The sequence below is a fragment of the Pichia kudriavzevii genome, chromosome 1, assembly GCF_003054445.1.
Source record: "Pichia kudriavzevii chromosome 1, complete sequence".
Classification (NCBI taxonomy): domain Eukaryota; kingdom Fungi; phylum Ascomycota; class Pichiomycetes; order Pichiales; family Pichiaceae; genus Pichia; species Pichia kudriavzevii.
The window spans coordinates 2,568,666-2,593,357 of NC_042506.1; the positions used below are offsets into that span (position 1 = coordinate 2,568,666).

Sequence of the window (24,692 nt, forward strand, 5' to 3'; positions counted from 1 at the left end):
TGCTTTGGTGGCCCAGCTGGTTAAGGCGTCAGTCTCATAATCTGAAGATCGCGAGTTCGAATCTCGCCTAGAGCATTATACCGTTATTTTTTGCTCCCTTTTTTACTTGAAGTTATGCATTCATATCTTCTACAAATGTTCCCATTTTATGTTTCTGTATAATCTGCTCAAAAAAAAACATCTAAGGTCTATTACTGTCGCCAGTATTTAGATATTACAAGGAAGATACTTTGCTAAATAATCTGACATGAAATTTACAAGTTTGCTTTGCCACACTATTTTGCTTTTTGTACATACTTGCTTTGCTGGTAAAACTCAACAACAGTCTAAGAACAATGAGACTGTCGTTGAAATCAATCACAAATGTATTAAGTCAGAATATATAATCAAAACTTCAGGCGAATTAGCAGCTATTTCCAGCTGTAGTATTCTTTCTGGAAGTGTTTGCATTGAAAATTTCAATTCAGATACTTTATATTTGGGACAAATACAGGAAATCCACGGGGACTTGATAGTTAAGAATTCAAGCCAAATAATTAAGATGGAAGCACCAGATTTGAGTTTTGTTGAGGGTAAACTTGAGTTGAACACTTTGAATTCTTTAACATACATTTCATTTCCAAAATTAGAGACTGTCGATGCGTTACAGTGGGAAGTTTTGCCCATTTTGACTTTTGTTGATTTAGAAGCAGGAATCAAAAATATAAATTCTGTTACAATGGCAGATACTTCTTTAACGGGGTTTGGGGGACTCAATACTGAGACCCTTAGAACATTGAACATCAATAATAACAGGTTTTTAGAAAAGATTGAATCCACAGTATCTAAAATAACTGGTGATTTATTAATAGCTGCAAACGCTGACAACGTTCATGTCTCTTTGCCCAATTTAACTACAGTGACAACCTTAACTATTAAAGACACTGAATCAATTAATATGGAAAATTTACAAGTAGTGGGGAAAAGTGCAGACTTTAGTCATAATAGTTTTCAAAAATTGGATTTGTCACATTTAAGATCTTTGGGTGATACTTTAAGTATCATTAAGAATAAAAACTTGAATGAAGTGAAATTGGAAAAATTAACAGAAGTGAGTGGTGGCTTAATTATTATTGATAATCATGATCTCAATAACCTTGACTTTTTTATTTCCTTGAAGTCGGTTGGTGGCGCAACTGAGTTTCAAGGTGACATACAAAGTAACCATTTCTCCAAACTTAAAGTTATTAAAGGCAGTGCAATACTGAAATCTTCCAACAAAGGATTTGATTGTGCGGATTGGATGAAGAACGAAGTTGGTAAAGTTGTTAGGGGAGGGAAAGTTGAATGCGGTAGTGGAAAATCTAACACAACTGAAATTTTATTAGTTGATGAAGACGGCAAAAGTGTACAGGGTGGAACTGTAATAAATGACAATAAGGAAACTGGCTCTAGGAGTGGCTTCACTAAACAAAAAAGTGGTGCTACTACAAGCAAACTTTCTAGAAAGATGGCCACCTTAATATCTATTTACATAATCGGGTTTTTAATTCAGTTGATTTGATCTTTAGCTGTTTTTCGCAACCTGCTTTATACATTTTCTAGTTACTAGTAAAACACCAACAAAACACACAACATTTGCCCTGAATAAATAATGTAAAACCATTAGCTCTTGTTTTTAAACCTCTATACACATGCACTTTCTGTAGGGTTACTCTTGCGAAAATAAATTCCTAAAAAGGTCCGGCACAGCCGTACCCCCTCGAATATTACCATGGTAATTCTTGATAAGGATTTACCAGAAATCGAAAGTGGCCGATAACCACGTTATGAGCATCTACTTAATCTGTTTCCGACCATTGTGAAACATATAATATGAGTTTTGACCTAAAGGAATCAAGGGTGGAGGTATATGACAGCTTCCAAGTTAACGTTGCTAAACCCCAAACAAACAATGATCTCTTTCTCACTGATATTTTGGATACCCCTACCTCGATATCGCTTGTTGACAACAATCCAAAGCCGGATTTTAAAATTTCATTGAACTCCCAACCCACTGTTTCTAAGCCACGTCGAAAAAGAAAAACACTGTCATGCGAGGTCTGTAGAAAGGCGAAGGTTAAATGCAGATTTTTACAGAAGGATGTCTGTGAGCGTTGTGACAGGTTACGCTTGTCGTGTAATTCCAAAGTCACAGATATTGATACAAGCAAAGTTCAAAATATAGAAGGAAGTTTAGAAGTTTTAGCAAATAATGTATCAAACCTATTTAATCTACACACTCAAAATATAATCATGTTTGATCAAATCAGCAAAAGGTTAGATGCGCTAGAAGCGAAAAACCTTGAAAGTGTAAAAGATGATATTTCCTTACCATCACGTGAAGATGAGTTAGCACCATCTGTCCTGATAGAGAAAGTCCGAAGTGCACTTTTGCAGAAGCCTAATATGGAAGAGAAAACCAAATTTGAGATTGCCTGTGATCTGTTTATCCATTTTTACTCAGAGCATGAAAAAATTTGTCTAGATCTATCAAAGGAGTTTCTTGATATTTCACATTATTATATTATACCTGGGGGCATAAGTATAATCGATAAAAAGTATGTGTGCGAACATCCTTTGATTACTTGCGTATTTGTGAACATTGCCTTGATGTTGTCAGCAGACTATAAAAACTCCCAAATTCATCTAGAAATTTGTTCAATCTTGAAGAAAATGATATCTTGTATTAACGAAGATTCAGAGATTTCAGATCATGATATTGAGGCCATATTGTACGCCTGCATGTATGATATTGGTACTTTTGATAAGTGGATATTAAGTAGTATAGGTATTATGAGGTACTTTCTATCAATTGATGCTTCTAAAATCATTAAAAGGGTAGGTTCAGGAATCTTCACCGACGATGATTTATTTCACCTTCGAATATTCAACGCGTTAAGTGCTTGCCATTTGAGGATAGCAATAGAAACAGGTAGGAGTGCCATGTACGATGAGAACCATTGGCTATTACATGAAACTACTGTTAAATTTCCAAATGCCACTGTTGGAGATGCGATACAAGTAGCACAAGTTGAGCTTTTCAGATTGTTTACAAAGGTCTTGGAGCAGCAAAACAAGTTTTTTATTGACAGCTTCAATTTTGAATTTGATGGTTCCAACGTTTTAAGATGTAAGCGACTTGAAGAGTGGAGAACAAAATGGGAGAAAATAATCGATAAAGACGTGTCACGTATTTGTATGTATTCGTACCTCTTTATTTGTGTCTTGATGATTGAAAAATATCAACACCTAAGAAAAGAAAAGGTAATTATGAGCAGTATCCACTATGCGTCATATGTTCTCATTCTTTTTACTAGCACTACCAGCGAGTTTGTAAGAGGGTTACCAATGTTGCAAATAAATGGGATTGTCTACGTATGTGTTGTTTTATTTAAAGACCTTGAGTTCATGGATATCCAAACCAGAGAGGCTACCATCAAATTGATTTTCAGAACTTACTGGAATCTGCATAAGATGGGGCAAAAAACAAACGATGCTATTGCAACAATCGCCAATATTATTTGCAAATTAGTTGAACTTGCCCAGCAGAACCGAAAGTTAAGTCTATTATCAGTGCAGGAAGATGATGTTTCAGGATTGTCAAACAATACATCTAATACTGCAAGTGGAAAAGAAGAAACACGGGATTTTGTAGGTAGTGGATCTGTGACTAATAGTGTAAAATACATGGGTCATGATAGGAAAAGAAGAAAAAGTCAGCAACAAACTAAATTGAGCTATGAAGATCTGCCCCTTAACACATCATCAGTACCGAGGGATAATGGAACACCATTAGATTTGATGCAATTGTTGCAGACTCCAAATTCCTCTTTACCAATAAATGTTGATGACACTCAACTTGAACAGTTTCTATCTAATTTACCCGAGACTCTGCCTAGTCTTAACACTATATTCTCACCTCAAGGATGATTGCTTAAAAAAATAACGTGTGTTTATTTTGTACGTAAGAAAAATTTTGATGCTTTTCGACCATACTTGCTGGCATGTTTTTACAAACGTAATACCTGTTCTCTCTGTGTAACATGTTATTCTGACGTATCCTGCTCTCATGTTAGAATATTTTTATATTATAGTGTTTTTTGTTTGAGTATAAAAGCAGTGTTAAGAAGTTATTACTTCTTTTATAGATTTCTACGCAGCCAAATAAGCTCATATTCGGTATTTTGCAAACTGGTTGAACCGAAAAACAGAAAAAATAAGAAAAGCAAGAAAAAATGGTCTTCTAGTCTCTGATGATAAAGAGACTACACATAGATTCATGTTTCCACAGAATTTTTTTCAGATTAGATTTTCCTGTTGAGCTCCCCTCCCCCCTCCTTCTCCAATCGCAAATGTCTAGAGAAAGGAAGGTACTACATATCATCTACGGAGATATAAATAGCACTATTATAGTATGTTTTGTGCCTTTCGGACAAAGATTCTGCAAGGAAATAATATACAAAAACCAAGGATTGCAGCATGTGTATTCAATTTACAGAGGTTGAAACTGGAATTAGTGCTTGATTTTTTTTCTTTTATTATTGAGCTATATGTACTGGGCATGGGAATTTAGGAAAACTGAAGCAATTGAAACTATTACTCTGCATAAAATTCAGGGCGACTCTCAGAAAGACTTTGTACGGATATTCCAGAAAAAATTCATGTTGGTCAAATGCAATTATAAAAAAAGTCTTGTCTTCCACCACTGCGTTAAATTTTGAATAGTTGTGAGAACTTTAGATGAATCCATCTCTTGCAATATAAGAGATGGGCTCAAGCTATAGCATTCTGGGTTTTCAAAGAAAAAGATGTTGCTTCTCTTTAACACCGTTTGTGTGTTTCTGTTGTTGGTGCATTCTATGTCGAGAGTGCTACCAAGCTAGTAGGAAAAAAATGTGTTTGTTGACAATGCTCCCAATAGAATTTTCCCGCGGTCGGGGTTAATTGCGGAACTTGGTTTCCCAGAGGTGATTTTTTGTTTCTTCATGTTTTTCTATGTTGTTGCTCTTTGACATGTGACTTCAGGTCTATCCCATTCTTGCATGAGCTAAACCTTCTATCCAGCTTCTGCCTCTGTATAACATTAGACGAGTCTGCACTTTTAAGAGTTTGTCTTCAATTGTCTCGGTGGGTAGCCTAACAATACCGCTTTCTCCGCAATGTTTGCCCCTCCCTCAGATGAAATGAATCCTTCTTATATTGATTTTTTAGAAAAAAGAGTCGATGCAACTACCGCCGGACTTGATGCAAGTACAACAGAGTTTTCAATGGACACATCATCTCATACCGGACCATCAATGGACGCTTCTCCAACTACTTCTTCCCCTGTTTCTCAAAGTGACAGTGGTAGTGAAACCTTGAAAATTTCAGCCGACATTCAGACTCGGCGCCGTATAAGCACACATTCTTTTAATAAAATGACAACAAACACTCTAATTTCCAATACATTTGCAACTTCAGGGACATATTCTGTATTGGACAACGGCTCTTCCACCTTGACAGATGCGTTGGCGTTGATCACTGCTATACCGAATTCTACTGGTGACAGTAGTAGTGCAACCTCGGGCATACCAAATGATGAAACAGTCACTGTTTATACATACAACTCTCAGAATTCATTAAAACCTTCAATTGAGCTGATAGTTCCAACAATCACTACGAATACCCTTCCGACGGGATTACTTCCTGCTTCGTCAAACTATACTAATTCATCAATTTTTACTCAGCCATTAAATTCTACAAATCCATCAATTTCTGCACAATTTACAAACAGCACGAAATCGGGATACAATAGGCCCAAAAGCGTTTCGTCATGGATAACACGCTCCAGTTTAAACATGGTACCTTCAGAATATCCAAAAGTCTCAACCTACAGCAGTTCAGGTTCTAATACTCTGAGACATTCTGCTCTATCAAAGGCACATTCTATGTTCCCTTCACGAACCTCAATAACAAAGTTAAGTTCTTCTACTTCGGTGAAGTCCAAAAAATTCGCCAGTTCAGCATTACCTACTACATCATCTTCACAGCTTACCACAACGTCATCAAGAAAACCTAGAACAACAATAACCCAATATCTCGAGGATATAACTTATACCCAGGTATATGTTGTGACAGATTCTCGAACTACAGTCACCACTGCTTTATTGGCAACTACAAGCTTTTATGTCACCTCGCTGGATGAGACATACTCTATTTCCCCACCCGCAATCACGACAGATCTACAATCTTTAAAATCAAGACTGGGCTTTGATTCAAGTATCTTCAAAAAAAAAATAGGAGCCGGAGCTGTAGCTGGTATTGCTATTGGCGCCATTCTTGGATTGTTGTTACTACTAGGTTTGTTTATTTTTTATTTTCTTAGGAAGAGGAAAAATGGTGGATCAGTTATTGATTGGCTACATGGTTTAAAAAGATCAGATGATCATTATAGCAGAAAAAGTGTGTATATTGGTGATGCCAGCCATTATAAAGAAAATGGTAGTGAGGACAGTTTAGTCCAAACCGATTCGAGATACTACAATAGTGAAAGATATCCAGAGCCTCAAATACCCGATGATCCAACATCAAACTCCACGATAAAAAAGACCCCACCATTGGTGAACCGTGATAAAAAACCGTCACTTTTCCTTACCCCGTCTCCTATAAAACCAGCACTAACCGTTGATCATAGTCCGGTTCAAGAAGACGGATTCGATATGTCCTTATTTGATATGAGAAGTGAACTTAATAAAATCAACGATTCAACAGATACTGTTCATTATCTGTTTCCCCCAGCTCCTGCACCGAGAAAAACCGTTAAAGGAATAAATTCTATCGATAAAATGAACTACCAAGTTGATGATACCCCAACCACCCCGATAGACAGACTACCAATCGACCGAACCATGAGTGTGTTGTATGAATCTCCAAACGAGCAATGTATCTGGGATGAATTTGAAAGTGCAAAAGATTCAGGATTGATGAACCATTCAGGCTCTATGACTAATGCTAAAAACTACTCTGCTGATACAGAATTTGATACCTCTAAACATGGGAAAAGCAGTAAATGTGATCAGATATTTGAACAGCTGAGAGCTGATGGTGATTATGATGATACTCTCCGAGATAGTATTCTGAGTTCCGACAGAAGAGTCAGGTCAGGAAGTGGGGCTAAAAGGTATGAGTACATTGTTAACAATGTGAGTACTTTTAAGAATGAATTAGAAAAAGAGCGCTTGGGGTCACCGCTGAAGTCAACATTTGGGTTTGAAAGTATGGATGATACTGTGCATTTATCAGAAACGCCCAACGATTTCCCTAATTCCGAAACTGTTAAAGAATTCATTGATTATGTGAAGAAAGTACCACCGCCAATTCCCAAACCTAGAAAGAATATCTGATGGGCCTCTTTCTCTTTTCATGGAAGAGAAATGGATTTGTGCGTTTGCATTTTATTCATTGATATGTACTATTATGTGGACTGTTTGAGAAATCTGTAACTGAGTAATCGTTTATAGATCTAATATAAGGGTATCGAAAAGCATGTTAAAAAGTAAAGGTTTAACCACGATAAGGGTTATAAAAAGGAACAGAATAATTGAAGCAATGATAAAAAGACTCAACGACTATTAGAGCGGTATGCTAGGACATGACTTTATAGACGTCCATCATATTTCTCTCAACAACATATTTACCAACCTTGTACCTTTCATCAGGGTCAACGCTGGTTATATATTTCCAGCCCATTTCACTATCACATTGGACGCAAGTTATCGATTTAACTCCATATCTCCCGGTTCTCATGTTTTTCATAGTTTCACACTTACTTTCCCTCACATTCAAGACATTTTTAACAAAGTATGCATTCCCCTTATTTCCCCAAAAGTCTTTCGAAATTATTAAAGACGAATGGCAAATATCAGTATAACATGTCTTACACCTGTAAATTATGGGTACAGGCCCATTATGCAACGATGGATACATTCTGATGGTTTCACTACTATTTGACAAGTCAATATCACCACCACTACCGTCATCATCATGATCATCTTCTTCATCATGATCATCTTCTTCCTCTTCCTCTTCTTCCTCTTCTTCAAAAATTGCACCTTCGTTCTCAGTGTCGCTTTCCTCACATTCGTTCATCTCATTTGCAGTGAAACTGACTCCAAAATCAATGCCGTGCATACCAACTCCACCGTCAAGAGCATCCCCGTTGGTGTTCAACCGGCTCTCCCCTATTCTCAACTGCTGTTGGCCATGACTTGCCTCTCCCATGTCGTTACCAAATACATTATGAAACGTATACTTCACCTCACCAGGGAAAACTGACGATGCGCCCGAGGATACCGATCTCCTTGCACCAGATATGACCCCAGAAAAGACAGACCCAAATGAGTACTGTGAATGACTGGAAGACCTGCGTGTGTTAGACTCGCCACTATAAATCGACGAGATTGATGATCTCGTTGCACTTGGCCGCCTATACTTGATCTTACCAGTAATATTGGCCCTGTCGTTGGACTTGGGACTGGACCCCGACGTAATGTCCCCCCGACTCGATGGTGAGAGGTCAAAGTAGTCTACGCAAACCCTTCCCATATCTATGTGTCTGTAACGAAGAAGCCCTAGTTGTATGAATCGGAGAAAGAGGAAACAGATTTGTATATACACTGGTTCAAACCAGTGTTTATAAATGATGTGAGTAAATAAATGCTTTATGTGTCTATATATATATATATTTATATATTTATATATTTATATACATTAATATGTATATACTGGTATTTATATCTATAAACGGCAACTCCACATTACCGACCCTCACACTCCTTTTATCTCCTAATCAATATATTATTAATTGATACCAAACCGAGCCGAGCCGTATTTTGTTCTCCTTGGTAGATCCGCATAATCGTTTCTCTTTTGATTGAAACGAGCCCCCCTCACTTCCTAATCGGTAAAACCAACATTATCCAATTCCGTATTGGACTATTTGGATAAAAAGGAGTTGAGAAAAGAGGGAAAAATTGCATTTCAGGTTCGAGTATCCGTGCACCAGAGAGTTCCCAAGTTTTTTCACATGTTATTTTATTTATTTTTTCTTTTTATTTTTTTTCTGTCTGCAAAATTTCGTATTTTCGCATTTTTTCACCATTTTCACCATTTTCACGTTTTTTCCAACATTGATGAAAAGAGTGAAGGTTGGTTGTAGTTAGGTACTGAATTTAAACTGGTGTTTAAGAAGGAGTTAATCCGAATTCCAAGCACAGATACTACAATATGGCACCTTCATATGTTTTTGGATTTCTGCGTGGGGCGTCTATATGTATGCGTTCCCATCCTGCTATTATTAGGGCTAGAATGCCTGCAGGTTTGAGAACCATGGCAACGAATAAACCAGTTGATTCCCTCTTTAGCGATTTGACATCTTCGGTTGACAAGAAGAGGGCTGCAGGTAAGGAGACCGCCAACAACAACGTTGCAGTTGCAGAAGAAGGGGATTCTGGAGTGATACAGTATGTCGAGCCGGAAAAAGATAGCAAATTACAGGAATTTTTGAATCCAGAACCGTTGATTTCGGTTGACACTTTACTTACTCCATTAAAGAAGGAGATCTATTTAGCTAATGTTGCAAAGAATGGCTTTTTCAAGAATATGGATTTGGTGAAACTAAAGGATGATAATTCGTATACTCTGAATTTGTCCCAAAAGGAAATTGAGGCTTTGGAACCTTCAATTTATCTGAGATCTTGGAGAATCAAAGGTTCGATCAAAAAAACCAACATTGTCTTAAGGGCGTTGAAGAACTTACCTTTGAAGAAGGCTATCACCCAGTTGCATTTCATGGAAAAGAAGGTTGCTAGGGATTTATCCGAAATGCTAGAGAGAGGAGTTGAGGATGCTCAGAAGATGAATTATGATGTCGACGACTTATACGTTGCAGAGTCCTGGGTTCACACCGACGGCCATTGGATGAAGAGAGTGGATTGTAAAGGTAGAGGTAGAGCTGGTGTTATGACTTTCAAATGGGTCAGTGTGAGATTCTTGTTGAAGACTAAGCAAACGCAACGGAGACTGAAATATTTGGCAAGCCAAAGAGCTAACAATAAAGATGTTAGAACTTTTGTCTCCAAGGGTAAGATCAGAGGTAACGCACCTGGCTTCTACAGATGGTAAGTTTTCTCTTTATACATCCTGTAAATAGTATACTAGTTATGTAATTCAAAAATCCTTCACTAGACTCATTAGCGGGAAGAAGTATCATGCTTTTTTTTCCCTCTATTTTTGCTTACTCTATTTTTTAGTTTCTTTTTCTTTTATGATTGAATAATAAATATGTAGAAGTATAAAGAATATGTGGTAAATAGTGAAAGTTATAAACTAATCTGAAGAATTTGGAAACATGAACAAAATGACATTAATAGACAAGTGACTAAGTATATAATAATCTATTTGGTTTCCTTAGTCTTCGTAACCGGCTGGAGGATTTCTTGGTCTGTTTGGAACTGGGTAACCATCCATAGGAACTGGTTCCGCATCGGCATATAAGAACTTTCTTCTTAATGGGGTGCCTGCAAACAGAAAAACAGGACCAAGTGCAGCAATAAATGCAGAGTAAAAAAGATGTGGCTTATTGTGTGCTTGGTAACGTAACCACTGTAAAAGCCAATTAACAAAACAACTTGTTAGTATTGATACTTGTCGGTCGATAGATAATAAACTCAAAACTTGAAGATGCCCGAAATGGACATAGGCATAGAAAGTTTAAAAATAATACATACTCTAACTGGCTCCTTGAAGTAAACAGGATAAGACATGCTTGTGTGTTGTTTCTGGTGTTTCAAACAAATATGTTTTACTCTTGGGTTAGTTCACCACTTGCACAACCATGTTAACGAATCATGCTCTCGAAAAAAAACAGACTGACAAGTCAACTGGGTACTCAAATTGGCAGCGCGGGCGGCTCAGCGAGGCGCCGATCGACCAAAAAAAAAAGTTAACTATATTATCATATACCAACCTGTTTTAGCAGACTGAAACTGGTTTTAGTGGAGCAGAGAAAGATATACCTCTACCAGGAGCAAATATATCACTCAGAAAGTCAATATGGAACACAAGTTAAACGAGCAGAGCAAACGAAATGCGGATGAAGAGGGGCGATTTTATAGTCGTAGAAGGTGGAATCGAGTAGAGGGAGATCATGACAGAAATTCCAATGAAATGAAATACTCTAGAAGTGAAGATTGGAGAGAACGAAGGGATTATTCAAGAGGTTATTATAGAAATAGTAGAGATGAAAAAAGAGGCAAATATGGATACGAAAAAAGATACGACCCAAGTAATAACAGGTATCCTAAAGAAAATTATCGTACTTACAGAGAAAAAAATCGGTATGGGGACATCAATTTAAGGCGAACCAATGTGAGTAGTTCAAGACAGTCTAATCCTCAAAACCCAATACCGGTTGATCTCACTCCTTCTGGTGTGTTGACTAGATATCTACATTTGTCAGATGTCACAAAGTCTTTAAGTGAATCTGATACCAAGTCCAAATACTCTCCTCCAGATGATGAAATAGTACCGACACCAGAGAATTGCCATATTCATCTATTCAAATATAATGAAAGAACTGATAAACAAACAGAAATCCCTATTTATAACTTTAAATCGTATTACATTATTGGAAGGGATAAAGAGTTGGCGGACATTGTTGTTTCAGAGGAGGAGGATGGCTATTTAGTCTCGAAAGAGCATACGGTTTTACAGTTCCGCAAAAGTAAGTTAGGTCAGGTAAATTGTTACATTATGGATTTGAAGTCAACTAATGGAACGTTTCTCAATGACTCTAAGGAAGAAATTCCATCAAAACGGTACATAGAACTCAAAGACAAAGATTTTTTCAAACTAGGAGATTACAATAGTGTACTTGAGTTTATGGTAGTTCATGATAAGTGACATGTCACAGCATCGCACCCCATGTTTCCATACATCGATTTCTGTCTATAAGCACATCTACTTTTCTATACTTTAAGCCAGTTTATCAGTACCCTTGACTTTACCTGATCCAATATCCATTTTTGCACTTTTGGAGCCAAATTGGATGGCACGTTTCGGTTCTTGTGCAACAAAATGAAGACCCATTAAATCAGCAAGCTCACGAAGAGCTTTCTTCCTAGTAATTTCACCCGTTTCTTTTTTGTAATTCAGTTTCCAATTTAATGGGATTGCGCCTTCTGTAGTAACCCACTTCACAAATGATTCATCTAAAAAGGGATATCTTACCTCCTTGTTCCAGCTACAAATAACTTTATCATCCCTAGTGAGATTTCTTTCCCATAGTCTATCTAAATCGCATTGTAGTTCATCTCTCAACTCTTTATTTAGTTCATTCAAATCATAGGTGTTTGTATCATTGGCAGGTTTATTTTTCAATTTTCTCTTGACTTGGTTGCTTATTCCGGTGAAGATTCTTTCGTGTCTGGTATAACCTCCAAACAATTCGTCAGCTCCTAAACCGCTGAGAAGTACTTTACATTCACTGTCCTGTCCTTCACTGTTTACTCCGCTAGACGCAAAGTAAAAGGCAATAGCAATAGATAAGTCCATTTCAGTATCGTTGGGATAAATCAACTTAATGACACGATCTTTGGCCTTCTGGTAACTTTCATATGGTATGTTCACTTTTACCAAATTAAAATACACCTTATTAGCCTTATTATACTTTTCGTTTAGTTTTTGACAATTTTTGATTGCCAAAGTTCGATCAGGTGTTTCGTCGTAACTTAATTTGGCCCTTGGGTTACTAAATGAAACATTCAACAAATCTATTATAGTGTTTTCCTGACAAATTTCTCCGCATATACCGGCTAGTATGGTGCAATCTATGCCGCCACTATACAAAATTGCAAACTTGCTTTTAGTTGAAGCTTCTTTTAGCGGGAAAATGGTCGATATGCGTCTCTCAACAGATTTTGATAATTCAACATGCAACTGACTGATAAGTTTATTGCGATCCACATTGTCAGTGACGTTATTCAAGACTTTATAAGAACAAGGTAATAATGATGACGTGTCAAAAGGAATATTGCCCAACTCACAAGTTTCGAGGTCATATACATATACTTTAGCCTTCTCACATTCATTGAAATTAACTCGATCTTCACTGTTCCACGGTGGGCAAGTACTGATATAAAGTCCGTCGCACGCTTTGGTGGAAAAGCATAGTGATTTTCTGCCTAGTATATCTTTACCAAAATATATTTTTCTTTCCATTTTGTCATAGATTGAGTAGGCAAATTCACCCTCTAAATGACCAATCGTTTCAATTACCCTGCCTTTATAATCGTTTGATAATTTGGCATGCAGATACTCTACATCATTCATCCCCTTCGTGATCCCCTTATTGTATAATTCACCATTGAACTGTATAACAAACCTCTCGTCACTGATGGGTTGTCTTGCTATTGGTTGGCGAAGTGAAAGGACAGAAGAGTAGATCTCCGTGTGTTCATAAGTCATATAGTTTTCATGATCACCTCCTCTTTCTCGTATAATTGGAATCAAAGATTTAAAAACACGGTCAGAGCCAAAAACTGCAGAATCCTTAAAGTTTCCTTGCTTTTGAAAATGCAACAAAATGCCACACATGATAAACCTTTCAGGTATTTATTGAGACTAGTCAAAATCTACTATTCAAAAGTTCAAAGAATTGTCTACATAAAATTTTATAGAAGTCTGAAAAATTGAATATACATGAAATTTCGAGGTTATGGCTCAGCACATTTCTTCAAAAAAAAAAACATACGAAATCAAAATGTTGGAATTTATTATTGTTATTATATACTAGTATGTGCCTTTTTACTCTAAGCTAAATACTTCACTCGTCCAATAAACGCCTTAACAATTTTTCAAACCCGTCTGCAAACTCGTCAATGTGTGAAGAGTTATATGTTCTTAGTGTAAAATTTGCGCCGTTAACGGTACTTGCCATATTAACGCCGAAACTCTCTGGTGGTTGATCAAACCACAAATACAAAAGATTGGGACTACAAGATGATACCATGCCAACGTTTGAGACCTCAAGAGTGTACTTTTCTCGTTTTTCAATATTCTCCACTAGGAACTTCTTGGTATCTGCGTACTGGAGTGGTCCAAATCGATATTTTGAAGATTTGGACTTCTTGTGTATCCTAGCATGAATATACTCCACCGCGTCCCAGTTGATCTCCCTCTCTGGACAAACTTTAAGAATAGCTGGTAATTCAATGTCTAGACCACTCATATATATACCAAATTTATCGGAGAAAGTAGGACAAAGTCTTTCAGCCTTTTCTATGTCAATCTCGGATCTCACGTTCACTGGAACAGATGTAAGGCTGTCCCTGCTGTCAACAATAAAGTTACTTATACTTAAGTGTGCCAATAACACAACCAATGAGGTCATTTTAACGTTATGAGCTCTGGTCAGTTGGATTAACTTGTTAACATCTTCAGCATTCAAGAAAACATTTCGAGGGCTACTATCTTTATCATTTGGAAACAATCGAATGTCTTTACCCAATATTGGATGGTATGTCATCTGACCTGCATAAGGATTGCCTCCAAACCAATATTTCAACCAGTTGGTGATTGGCTTAGGTGCAACCGCCTCGAATACTGATTTGAGTTGTGTAATGATTGATCCATTATAGTCTATTATATCCTTTGGTGGTGGGAATATCTGATATTTTTCTGGGTCCGTCAGTGACCTGTCAAATAAAACGGTGTCCATTCCTTCAGATGGTCCACTTTCAGTTGTCTTTTGTTCTGCCAAGGCATTTGAAAATTCGATATGGAAATTCTTTCCAGATGTACCGTCGAAAAATGTATGATCAAAGAATACCAAGACGTACTTCTCATTGATAATCTTGAGCTTCCACAACGGAGTGCAATCATCAAAATTGAAGTACATTGTATGATATCTGTCTAAAATCTTGCTGATGTTCGTATTCAAAGACTCATCTTCAACAAACTCTACCACATCGGAAAACATAACCCTAGAAAGAAGGGAAACTCGATATCCTAATTTTTGTGTTTTATCGGGGACAATTCCTGTTGTTAATGGGCTGTACTGGTATAACATTGTTTTCAAAGCTTGGAAAACATTCTGAGGGTTCAAGTCAACTGAGTATTCACCGGCAACTCTGAAGTTAGAGTAGCCCTTAAGTTTGGTTCTCCAGAAGAATAACTCTTCAGTGTAGCTTAGCGGTCTATCAATTTGTGACATGGCTTACTTTTCAAAAAATCAACGACAATCAAAACGTTAAAAAAGAGACATTGAGCATGGACCCACTATTTACTGTCCACATCACCATCTGTAAACTTATGTCTAGCCGGTTACCCCTGACTATAATTAAGCTTTAGAGGTATTCCCAAAAAGGGAAACAGATGATTATCAGCGAAATGTTTCATGCATGCACCTATTTCACCTCAGTACTTTAAGCTTTATCAGATTGAATATTGAAGTCGTGTCATCCAATAACAGGGTACATCTATTATCCCCCTTCTTTAAACATACAAAACGTAGCTAGTTTGGAAAGTCGAAAAGCTAAGCTGCCATTTAACAGAACAAAAATAAGCACATGTTTCTCTTTGTCGTTTCGTAGAAATTGAGATTTCCGTTCAACCAGCACTAACGTTAAAGAACATCAATACGGTAGCAACTACACTCGGAAGTGGCTTGCCAGAATAAGTAAATTGCGGGTGTGAAAATAGCCACCCCTCTATTGAACTACTAGTTTGGTTTCCCTTCTATTTTTCATCATCGTATCACAATTTTTCAGCCTCGTAAAAGTTCAGCCTCGCTGAAAAATTTCATCTAGGGAGTATACATCAGTTGCGTATTATCGTGCATACACAGTTGAGCGGAAATTATCGTCAGCATGCAGGTAACAGGGGTGTGATCAAAGTTGGGGAGGAACAACGTGAATTACGGCATCTATGGATGCGTTTCACATTGTTATTCATTCGGATATGGTGAAGCAAGAACAGAGCGTTTCGGACGATTGTTGGCTATCGGTGTAGCGTAATTTGACGGCCAGTCATTGCAAAGTGTGAAGACGGCATCAACTAAACGAGTTACACTTCGCTAGATTGTTGGGCTTTGCAATAGCATTTCCCCACACAAATCCAATTGTTTTGTATAGCACGTTCGTTAACTACCACTTGTTGTGTGAGATTATATGGGGATTTTTTGTACATGGTCTTCATAATTACGGAATATATAAAAAGGAGGTAACTATTCTTTCTTCTCCAACAGTCCTCTAAGCAACCTCTCAAACTCACTTGCAAACTTTTCTATATGAGCAGCATTGTAGGACCTCAGAGTAAGATTGGCACCATTTGCAGTACTTGCCATATTGATACTAAAACCTTCGGGTGGTTGGTCAAACCATAAATGCAGAAGAATTGGACTACAATTTGACACTATACCAACATTAGAAACCTCAAGTGTCTCCCTCTCTCTCTTCGAAATGTATCCTTCGATATATTTCTTAGGATCGATATATTTAGCCAAACCCCAACGGTACTTGGAAGACTTCGCTCTCTGGTGAATCTCATTGTGAATGTATTCAGCCAACTTCCAGTCAATCTCCCCACCCGGACAAATCTTCTTGATTGCAGGCAACTCGATTTCAATACCACTCATGTAAATTCCAAACTTGTCAGAGAAATTAGCACATAATTTCTTTGCCTTTTCATTGTCAATTTCAGATCTAAGATTAATTGGAACAGAGATTAAACTATCTTTGTCGTCGCTGATGAAATCACGAATACTCAATTGTGCCAATAGTACAACTAATGAGGTCATTTTAACATTATGGTTTCTGGCTAATTGGATCATCTTTTTTACTTCTGTAGGATTTAGAAAGACGTTCACTGAATCACCAATTTTGTCATCAGGGATCAACTTCAAATCATTACCCAGAAGTGGGTTATATGTCATCAGTTTGGCATATGGATTGCCTCCAAACCAATATTTCAACCAGTTGGTGATTGGCTTAGGTGCAACCGCCTCCAATATTGATTTGAGTTGTGTAATGATTGATCCATTGTAGTCTATTATATCCTTTGGTGGTGGGAATATCTGATATTTTTCTGGGTCCGTCAGTGACCTGTCAAATAAAACGGTGTCCATTCCTTCAGATGGTCCACTTTCAGTTGTCTTTTGTTCTGCCAAGGCATTTGAAAATTCGATATGGAAATTCTTTCCAGATGTACCGTCGAAAAATGCGTGATCGCAAAAGAACAAGGCGTACTTCCCATTGATAATCTTGAGCTTCCACAACGGAGTGCAATCATCAAAATTGAAGTGTACTGAATGATATTTGTCTAGAATTCCAGTAACGTTCCCTTCTAAAGCCTCGTCTGTGATAAATTCAACAACATCTCCGTATTTGACTTTAGAAATTAGAGATATATGATAACCCAGAGACTCGTCATTAGTTGGAAGCATTCCTGCAGTTAATGGGCTATACTTGTATAGCATTGTCTCCAAAGCTTGAAAGACATTCTGGGCATTTAATTCAATCGAATATTCACCTACAAATCTAAAATTGGAATATCCGCCAAGTTTAGTTCTCCAAAAGTAAAGCTTTTCAGTATAACTGATTGGCCTGCTGTTTTTCATGTTGAAGTGTTTGGTTCTGTTTTATATAAAAGTCAAAGCCAAAGGAAAAAACCAGAGAAAGCCTCAACTGTGTAGTTCGCCTATTTGTATTCAAGATTCAAAGTCGTTTCAGGATGTACACTGACATTTAATGCCATCACGTCTCTGCAAAACGAGGCTCTATTTGCGAGCTACACAATGTTCAAGGTAATCTTTTTGCCGAGAGGCTTTCCTAATCAGGAAAGTTGCGACAATCAGTACCACATATATAAATATATGCGCCATGTTTTTGCTGACTCTGTATGCATGCGCCACATATCATGTTATTTAATTAAGATGTATAATTGTACATCAACAGAGAGTACATCTGGCGTCTGCTAGTTGCATTATTCTGCAAAACAACCATAGTGCTATTTCGGTAAACTCCTCCTGAGTAGGTAGAGTCAAAGGCATTGAAAAGTCCCATGGTTTTTGCTTTGAACGTAACAACAGAGAGCATGTAAAGGAGAGAAAGAAAATAAAAAATCTGCAAACCATTTTCTTCAATGTGTACAGATTGCAACATCATCATCTTCTTCTTCTTCTTCTTCTTCTTCTTCTAAGCATTGGTGGAACTACAGTGATGTAAATCAGATGGGACTAACCAGGCGGGTGAAAGAGGGTAGAAATTCACGAATAGTAAAACATGCAATGAACAGTAAATCTGTATTTAGTATTTCACTGGAAAAATAAATTGATTTTGTAGATTATGTAATTGTACAGCGACAAAATTGTAAGTACTGTAAGTACTCTTTACAACCTCTCACATTCTCTTGTTGATGAATTTACCAGGATTTACTGGACAACTCAATCACAAAAACACAGGCATGTCGTCAGGAAAGAAATTGTTGCTAATGGGCCGCTCAGGCTCGGGTAAATCTTCAATGAGATCCATAATCTTCTCCAATTATTCTGCATTTGATACACGTAGATTAGGCGCAACAATTGATGTCGAACACTCCAATCTACGGTTCTTAAACAATATGACTTTGAACTTGTGGGATTGTGGTGGACAAGATGTATTCATGGATAATTTTCTCAACAAAACCGACGATTCTTCAAATGATAATGGCTCTGCCAACAATATTTTCAGAAAATGTGAAGTTTTGATTCATGTCTTTGATGTTGAAAGTAAAGAAGTCGCCAAGGATATTAATACTTTCAAACGAGTTTTGGAGAACTTGAGTAAGTTTTCTCCCAACGTTAAAATCTTTATTCTTATCCATAAAATTGATTTAGTCCAGTCGAATAAAAGGCAGGAATTGTTTCAGCTGATGTATAACAATTTAAAGAATATTGCGTTTAATGAATATGGTTTTAAAATCAGCGGCTTTGCTACATCTATTTGGGATGAAAGTTTGTACAAAGCATGGTCATCTATTGTATGCTCATTGATACCCAATGTAGCTGTCTATGAACATCATTTGGCGAAATTGATCCAAATCATAGATGCTAGGGAAATCATCTTATTTGAAAAAACTACATTTCTAGTGATATCATCGATGAACAAAAGTAAATCAAATAGTATTAATAACGATGCACCCCTGTCAAACTCTTTGATACAACCGGTGGATAATTTAGATCCTAAAAGATTCGAAAAAATCTCTAATATCGTTAAAACCTATAAACAAAGTGTAAATAAAATCAGGTCAAACTTTAGAAATTTGATTCTACATGGGAAAAATTCATCGATATATCTAGACATTTTGACCTCTAATATTTATATAATGGTTATTATGGAAAATAAAATGGGGAAGGATGATAACTATGAAATAGACAACGAAAATATGTTAACCGAAGATATCAAGATTGCCAGACATTTATTTGAGAAAATTGAAAACAAAACTGTCAATTGAAATAGCACAAATGACATAATGTGGATCGCTTCACAGACATAATATAAAATGGTATATTTTGTTTACAAATAGAATTTTCTCTTGTCCTTTTCCAACTCTGTTTTGTACTCCCACTCAATGTCCTGTCTGATACCTCTCTGTATTCTTCTTAATTTCAGCGTAAACTGTGGACCAAGCTCTTGTAATCCCACTTTTTCCTCATTTTTGAAAATATAACGATGCATTCTAAAAAAAATAAAGTCTCTTTGATTATGCAAAGTTACAACTTGTCTACCTTCGAATTCGGGTCTGTGTGGAAAGAGTGACTGGAATAATCTTGAAACAGATTGACCTAGTCTTGTTGTGAAATTGTTTAACACTAATTCTGGAACATGGCCTGTTGGTTGACCATGACCTGTTATTCTCTTTCTTTCAATCAACGAAGAAATGCTAAAATAAAAGGTTGGACCTTCTGGTAAGTGAACAAAAGTCATACCATTGACGACTTTCTTGTCTTCATTGATGACAATTAAATCTGTAAAGTCTCTATTGGAACAATATTCTGCCATATCTTTTATCGTATATTTTCTCTGTCTTTTTACAAAAGAAGAGTTAGGTATTATTTCAACCATCATCGCCGCAAATTCATATGCTGGTCTTTTCGCATTTGCATTAGTTGTGATTAAAACTTTCGGTTCAACACCTTCCTTGAAGTAACTATCAAAGTTATCCTCACCTTCCATCTCTACATTCACAGTTTCATCATATACTCTCTTGGAGTCTATAGTTTCTGGAACATTTTCGATGAGCCTCTTTTCTCTTAATTCTGGGTTCTCCCGTTCTGCTCTGGCTCTGGCTTGACGTTCTTTATGACGAGTCTTATTTTGTTCATGTTTTAGTTGTGCAAAGACCTGTTGCCTTCTTTGCTTGTTCTTGATATGTTTCAAAGAGTCATTATTAATGGGAGCCATCTTCGTCAGTTATTCGATTGTTAACTGGTGACACAAAATCAAAAAGATCTTTATTAATCAGTGAAAATCACATAAAAAAAATTACAAACATGAAAAAATTTATCAAAGTTTATAAAACTTAGCGAGTATACTATTCCACACAAAACCATGCACAAGTATTCATCTTTTTCCACAAGATTGTAAAGTTAACTTAATGCTTCTTCATCTATATACTTACATTTAATCAAAATAGAATAGTCAGAAGACTACCAAACATCTTCTTGATATCTATTATTAACCCTCAATTGCTTGATCATGTTAGTTGCAATTTCTTCAGTAACTTTCTTTTCGGTCTGATAGACTTTGACCAAGGTTTGTTGGACACCTTTTGCCATGTTTGAAGCATCACCACAGACATAAAGAAATGCGCCTTGATCTAATAGCTGTACTACTCTGGCAGAATTTTCTAAGATTTTGTCCTGAACATAAACTTTTTTCTCCGTTTCTCTGGAGAATGCTGTGACCATACTAAACTTGCTGTCCAGCTTCTTAGAGTATTCAGTCCATTCTTCCTTGTAGATGAAGTCTTCGGTTGAATTTCTGCAGCCAAAGAAGAAAAGAATGTCGCCCACCTTATTGCCATTTTCAACTTGTTTGACTTTCTCTCTTATGAACCCCCTGAATGGTGCAGCACCTGTACCCGGTCCTACCATAATGACAGGGGTAGCTGGGTTGGAAGGCAATTTGAAAGTAGATCTTCTGATATGAATCGGAAGTTTACTGTGGAACTTATTTCTTGGACCTTCCAGGTCATAGGTTTCAATTAATTCCAAGTCTTTATCTTTATGTTGCTCTTTCTTAATGTTCAGCAACAAGTTGGTGGCAACACCGGTAACATAGTGGTCACATCCTTCTGGTTTTTCTTGTTCAACAACTGCAGTAATATGAATTTTTTGCTTTTCCATAGATGAAGATGAAGAAATCGAGTAGTAACGGGGTTGTAATTTTGCTACCGACTCAATGATAAAAGAAAATGGAACATCTTTCCACGGTTCACCTTCACTTAACATTGCTAAACAGTCTGCAATATTAAGATATTTATTGGTGACAGACTTGTTGAACAAATCCTTATCATCAGAAATCTCTAATAGGGCATGTTTGGTCTTTTCATTAGGACAAAATTGGGAGATAGATTTGACAAATTGTCTCGAAACTGGACCTGAAATCTCTAAGTAGTGTCTTAAAACAGCGTCGTAAGTGGTTGGGGATGGAAATGGTAAATGGACAGTAGGGTCTAATGATTTCAGTTCAATAACTTGATCCTTCTTTTTCTCAAGTCCTAGTATATCTAGGAACTTCGAGACCTTTTGGTTGGAGTTTGATGGCCAGATGGCAACGTGATCACCAGTAGAGTATTTCAAATTTGTGTCTGACAGGTCGAATTCCGCATGAATACAGTGCCTATCCTTGGAATTGAATAGCTCTTTCGTGTTAATTATAGGTGCCAAATATGGATGTGTGTGGTTAAATGGGCCAAACCTAAGTGAATTCTTGTCTTCATCTGTAACAGGATTTACATAACTTGAGTTCGGTTCACCTAACGAAACGGTTGAAGAAGAAATGTCGAGATCAGAACTTTCTGTAGTTTGGATGGATGGTTCATATTTAACTGCTTGTTCATCTAAATGAAACGTAGCCTTCACAACGTCAAATAATTGTTCCTTCCAAGAAAGGTAATCTTCATCCATAGTACCTTTACCATCATCTCCTAACCCCAACTCACCCACTAATTCAGCACCTTTTTCTGCCAATTTTGATGCAGTTTTCTTTCCAATTGCATTGTAAAACTCGTAGGTTGAATTACCTAAACCAAAACAGACAAACTTGAGAGAATCTAAATTTTCACATTCATTCTCAAGGTAGTCAAAAAATTCCACGGCGTTATCGGTTGGTTCACCTTCACCATATGTGGCCATGAAAAATGCAGCCAACTTAAAGTCAGGAATCTCTTTTTGGATATTCTCGAAGTTTTCAAATGAAACATCAGCCAAGTCTGCAGTCATTGTAGGGACTTTGAACTTAGATTGGAACTCTTTGGCAAATTTCAGAGCATAATCTTCTGCCGTACCTGTTTGGGAACCGTAGAAAACAACAGCCTTTTTGCCGTTCTTCTTCATGGTTGCTACTAGATCACTCGTATTGCCACCAAAGGAACCCATCTTTTCAATGGCATCGTTTGTGGCATCACCACCCCAAAGTTTACCTTTCGTAAAATAAGCAATAAGGGCCACCAAAATAGCAATTAAGACAGACTGATCAAGTGGGTCCATGATTATCTTTGACTCTATCTAATATTATTTGGTGTATAAAACAAAGTACACTTGTTAAAACAAAAGGAAAGCAAAAGAGCATATGTATACCAAGGCATCTACGAGCACGAACATGTGTGAAAAGCGGAACGAGGTCAAAGTCGTACCAAATCTGGTGAAGAATAGCGAAAATGAAAATCGGCTGAGCCGCCCCCTTCCTCTTTCTTTCAAATAGGCGTTACACGTTTTCCAGCACTGAGGCATGTGGGTTTACAATGGTAAAACATACCACGAGCTGGTCAGATATCTGACAACATGAGATGTATGGGCTTTTTACAAATCAAAGTTAGAGTAAACACTAGCACTGAGATCATCAAGACCTGAGACATTGTTCATTGTGTAAAGTATACTATTGTCAACATGACGGTTCGTAAGTTCCTTGGTCTGGGGTGTTAGTGTTGCTAAAATAAGAGCTAGTTTCCATGAATCTTCTCTTTTTGGCGTGTCTTTATTTCTCTCATCAGCACTTTCTTGTAAATCTGATACACCCTTGGCATCATCTGTACTGACGTTTTTGTGAAGAAGACCATCATGGACACGATCCAGAATATTAGATATACCTAAGGAAGATATGACTCGGACAAGCTGAGCAACCTGTGATCCTCTAAGATACCCTTTTAGTTCGCTATTCATTTTTTGTAAAATCTGTGCATTAGAAACATTTGCATTAAAAGACGAAATAAACTTCACAGTGTTGGTATTCTGCAGCAAAGTGAATTCATCCTCAGGAGATGGCAACAATAAATTTTCTAATCCAAATCTTTCTCCCCCTTCTGTTAGACAAGAACCTTCTAGGATCCTGGAATCAACATCCTTCTGAACTTGAAGTATCAAGTTATCAAATTCCTCAATTGATAGTTCTTGTCGCAAGCTAACTCCACTGAACGTACTTTCTACGCTTTCAGTTATAATACTTTTGAGTTCCATCGACCCCTTGTTTAGTAACCACCATGTGAATGACAAGAAGGCTTGCTCCGGTAGATCTTCATCGGTGTCATCAATATCCATCTCTGGGCTATCCATATTTTTTTCCAAGTCAATTAACTTGATGCCTTGGTTATTCGACGCTAACTTTAATGCCGTCTTCAAATATGATTTTCTAGATATAATGTTCAGTTGCAAATGTAATAATATTATAAGTAAGGTTTCAGAGTAAATAATAGTTAGAAATCTTGTGATTGATTTATGCTTTAGGTCTTGCCACAATTCAACTTTATTCTTCCTTGCGTTGCTCTTCGTCTGTCCTTCTCCCATACGTTCTTTTATTCTGTTGAGGTTAGAGCTACTTGTAATATCGGAGCTACTCAATTCACTTTTATCATCCAAAGACGTGTTTTTGTTCTTTCTTATCAACTTCAACTCTTTCGTAATTTGTTCAACATCCAATTCTTTATATATGGGCTCTATTAAAACAGGCAAAAAAGACAAAAAAGTCATATAGCAATCTTTTTGTGTTTGAGTAAATCTCTTCTTTATTAATTCCCGAGTGGCATTTTCTTCCTTTAACTGTTCCTGAAAATCCTTAAGTTTATGGCGAACGTATATGCTAATCAAGTATGAGAAGGCGGCGACACCTGTAGCAATAACAAGCTTCTTTTTGTGACGTTGATAAACTTGCCTAAGATATCCGAACATTGACGCTTTTCCAAAATTGTCTCTTCTACTTGTTATCTATAAACCTAAACAGTGGATGTTGAGAAAGATGGTACCTGTGACACACCTTTCTGAGAATCCCCGTACTAATTGATATCAAATACACAGGCTACGAAGGATAACAGGGGCTGGTTGGTGTACGGATGGAACCACCAGATAAGGTTCGAATATCCACGTTTGGTCATATACGCCA

General features: G+C 37.0%; 14 protein-coding genes and 1 non-coding gene across 15 annotated transcripts; 7 read left to right on the top strand and 8 right to left on the bottom strand.

The window, feature by feature from the left end:
• The first annotated feature begins 1 nt into the window (after position 1).
• C5L36_0Atrna3M lies at positions 2 to 75 on the top strand. Its single transcript has one exon. It is a non-coding gene; the product is annotated as a tRNA-Met (tRNA).
• Positions 76 to 247: 172 nt separating this feature from the next.
• C5L36_0A11630 (uncharacterized protein) lies at positions 248 to 1,543 on the top strand (the record flags this gene model as incomplete). The annotated part of the gene is made up of 1 exon (XM_029464198.1): positions 248 to 1,543. One exon carries the CDS (start codon positions 248 to 250, stop codon positions 1,541 to 1,543), a length of 1,296 nt encoding a protein of 431 aa, XP_029320058.1.
• Positions 1,544 to 1,854: 311 nt separating this feature from the next.
• Positions 1,855 to 3,951, top strand: C5L36_0A11640 (uncharacterized protein; the record flags this gene model as incomplete). The annotated part of the gene is made up of 1 exon (XM_029464199.1): positions 1,855 to 3,951. The coding sequence occupies one exon, from the start codon at positions 1,855 to 1,857 to the stop codon at positions 3,949 to 3,951; it is 2,097 nt and encodes a 698-aa protein (XP_029320059.1).
• A 1,229-nt stretch (positions 3,952 to 5,180) lies between these two features.
• Positions 5,181 to 7,403, top strand: C5L36_0A11650 (uncharacterized protein; the record flags this gene model as incomplete). Its single annotated transcript, XM_029464200.1, has 1 exon — positions 5,181 to 7,403. One exon carries the CDS (start codon positions 5,181 to 5,183, stop codon positions 7,401 to 7,403), a length of 2,223 nt encoding a protein of 740 aa, XP_029320060.1.
• Positions 7,404 to 7,644: 241 nt separating this feature from the next.
• Positions 7,645 to 8,604, bottom strand: C5L36_0A11660 (uncharacterized protein; the record flags this gene model as incomplete). Its single annotated transcript, XM_029464201.1, has 1 exon — positions 7,645 to 8,604. One exon carries the CDS (start codon positions 8,602 to 8,604, stop codon positions 7,645 to 7,647), a length of 960 nt encoding a protein of 319 aa, XP_029320061.1.
• Positions 8,605 to 9,285: 681 nt separating this feature from the next.
• C5L36_0A11670 (uncharacterized protein) lies at positions 9,286 to 10,182 on the top strand (the record flags this gene model as incomplete). The annotated part of the gene is made up of 1 exon (XM_029464202.1): positions 9,286 to 10,182. One exon carries the CDS (start codon positions 9,286 to 9,288, stop codon positions 10,180 to 10,182), a length of 897 nt encoding a protein of 298 aa, XP_029320062.1.
• A 285-nt stretch (positions 10,183 to 10,467) lies between these two features.
• Positions 10,468 to 10,823, bottom strand: C5L36_0A11675 (uncharacterized protein; the record flags this gene model as incomplete). Its single annotated transcript, XM_029464203.1, has 2 exons — positions 10,468 to 10,662; positions 10,788 to 10,823. 2 exons carry the CDS (start codon positions 10,821 to 10,823, stop codon positions 10,468 to 10,470), a joined length of 231 nt encoding a protein of 76 aa, XP_029320063.1.
• A 289-nt stretch (positions 10,824 to 11,112) lies between these two features.
• On the top strand, positions 11,113 to 11,961 carry C5L36_0A11680 (uncharacterized protein; the record flags this gene model as incomplete). The annotated part of the gene is made up of 1 exon (XM_029464204.1): positions 11,113 to 11,961. The coding sequence occupies one exon, from the start codon at positions 11,113 to 11,115 to the stop codon at positions 11,959 to 11,961; it is 849 nt and encodes a 282-aa protein (XP_029320064.1).
• Positions 11,962 to 12,033: 72 nt separating this feature from the next.
• On the bottom strand, positions 12,034 to 13,653 carry C5L36_0A11690 (uncharacterized protein; the record flags this gene model as incomplete). The annotated part of the gene is made up of 1 exon (XM_029464205.1): positions 12,034 to 13,653. One exon carries the CDS (start codon positions 13,651 to 13,653, stop codon positions 12,034 to 12,036), a length of 1,620 nt encoding a protein of 539 aa, XP_029320065.1.
• A 229-nt stretch (positions 13,654 to 13,882) lies between these two features.
• C5L36_0A11700 (uncharacterized protein) lies at positions 13,883 to 15,271 on the bottom strand (the record flags this gene model as incomplete). Its single annotated transcript, XM_029464206.1, has 1 exon — positions 13,883 to 15,271. The coding sequence occupies one exon, from the start codon at positions 15,269 to 15,271 to the stop codon at positions 13,883 to 13,885; it is 1,389 nt and encodes a 462-aa protein (XP_029320066.1).
• Positions 15,272 to 16,282: 1,011 nt separating this feature from the next.
• C5L36_0A11710 (uncharacterized protein) lies at positions 16,283 to 17,674 on the bottom strand (the record flags this gene model as incomplete). The annotated part of the gene is made up of 1 exon (XM_029464207.1): positions 16,283 to 17,674. The coding sequence occupies one exon, from the start codon at positions 17,672 to 17,674 to the stop codon at positions 16,283 to 16,285; it is 1,392 nt and encodes a 463-aa protein (XP_029320067.1).
• Positions 17,675 to 18,471: 797 nt separating this feature from the next.
• C5L36_0A11720 (uncharacterized protein) lies at positions 18,472 to 19,548 on the top strand (the record flags this gene model as incomplete). Its single annotated transcript, XM_029464208.1, has 1 exon — positions 18,472 to 19,548. One exon carries the CDS (start codon positions 18,472 to 18,474, stop codon positions 19,546 to 19,548), a length of 1,077 nt encoding a protein of 358 aa, XP_029320068.1.
• A 62-nt stretch (positions 19,549 to 19,610) lies between these two features.
• On the bottom strand, positions 19,611 to 20,498 carry C5L36_0A11730 (uncharacterized protein; the record flags this gene model as incomplete). The annotated part of the gene is made up of 1 exon (XM_029464209.1): positions 19,611 to 20,498. The coding sequence occupies one exon, from the start codon at positions 20,496 to 20,498 to the stop codon at positions 19,611 to 19,613; it is 888 nt and encodes a 295-aa protein (XP_029320069.1).
• Positions 20,499 to 20,743: 245 nt separating this feature from the next.
• Positions 20,744 to 22,807, bottom strand: C5L36_0A11740 (uncharacterized protein; the record flags this gene model as incomplete). Its single annotated transcript, XM_029464210.1, has 1 exon — positions 20,744 to 22,807. One exon carries the CDS (start codon positions 22,805 to 22,807, stop codon positions 20,744 to 20,746), a length of 2,064 nt encoding a protein of 687 aa, XP_029320070.1.
• Positions 22,808 to 23,119: 312 nt separating this feature from the next.
• Positions 23,120 to 24,481, bottom strand: C5L36_0A11750 (uncharacterized protein; the record flags this gene model as incomplete). Its single annotated transcript, XM_029464211.1, has 1 exon — positions 23,120 to 24,481. The coding sequence occupies one exon, from the start codon at positions 24,479 to 24,481 to the stop codon at positions 23,120 to 23,122; it is 1,362 nt and encodes a 453-aa protein (XP_029320071.1).
• Positions 24,482 to 24,692: the final 211 nt, after the last annotated feature.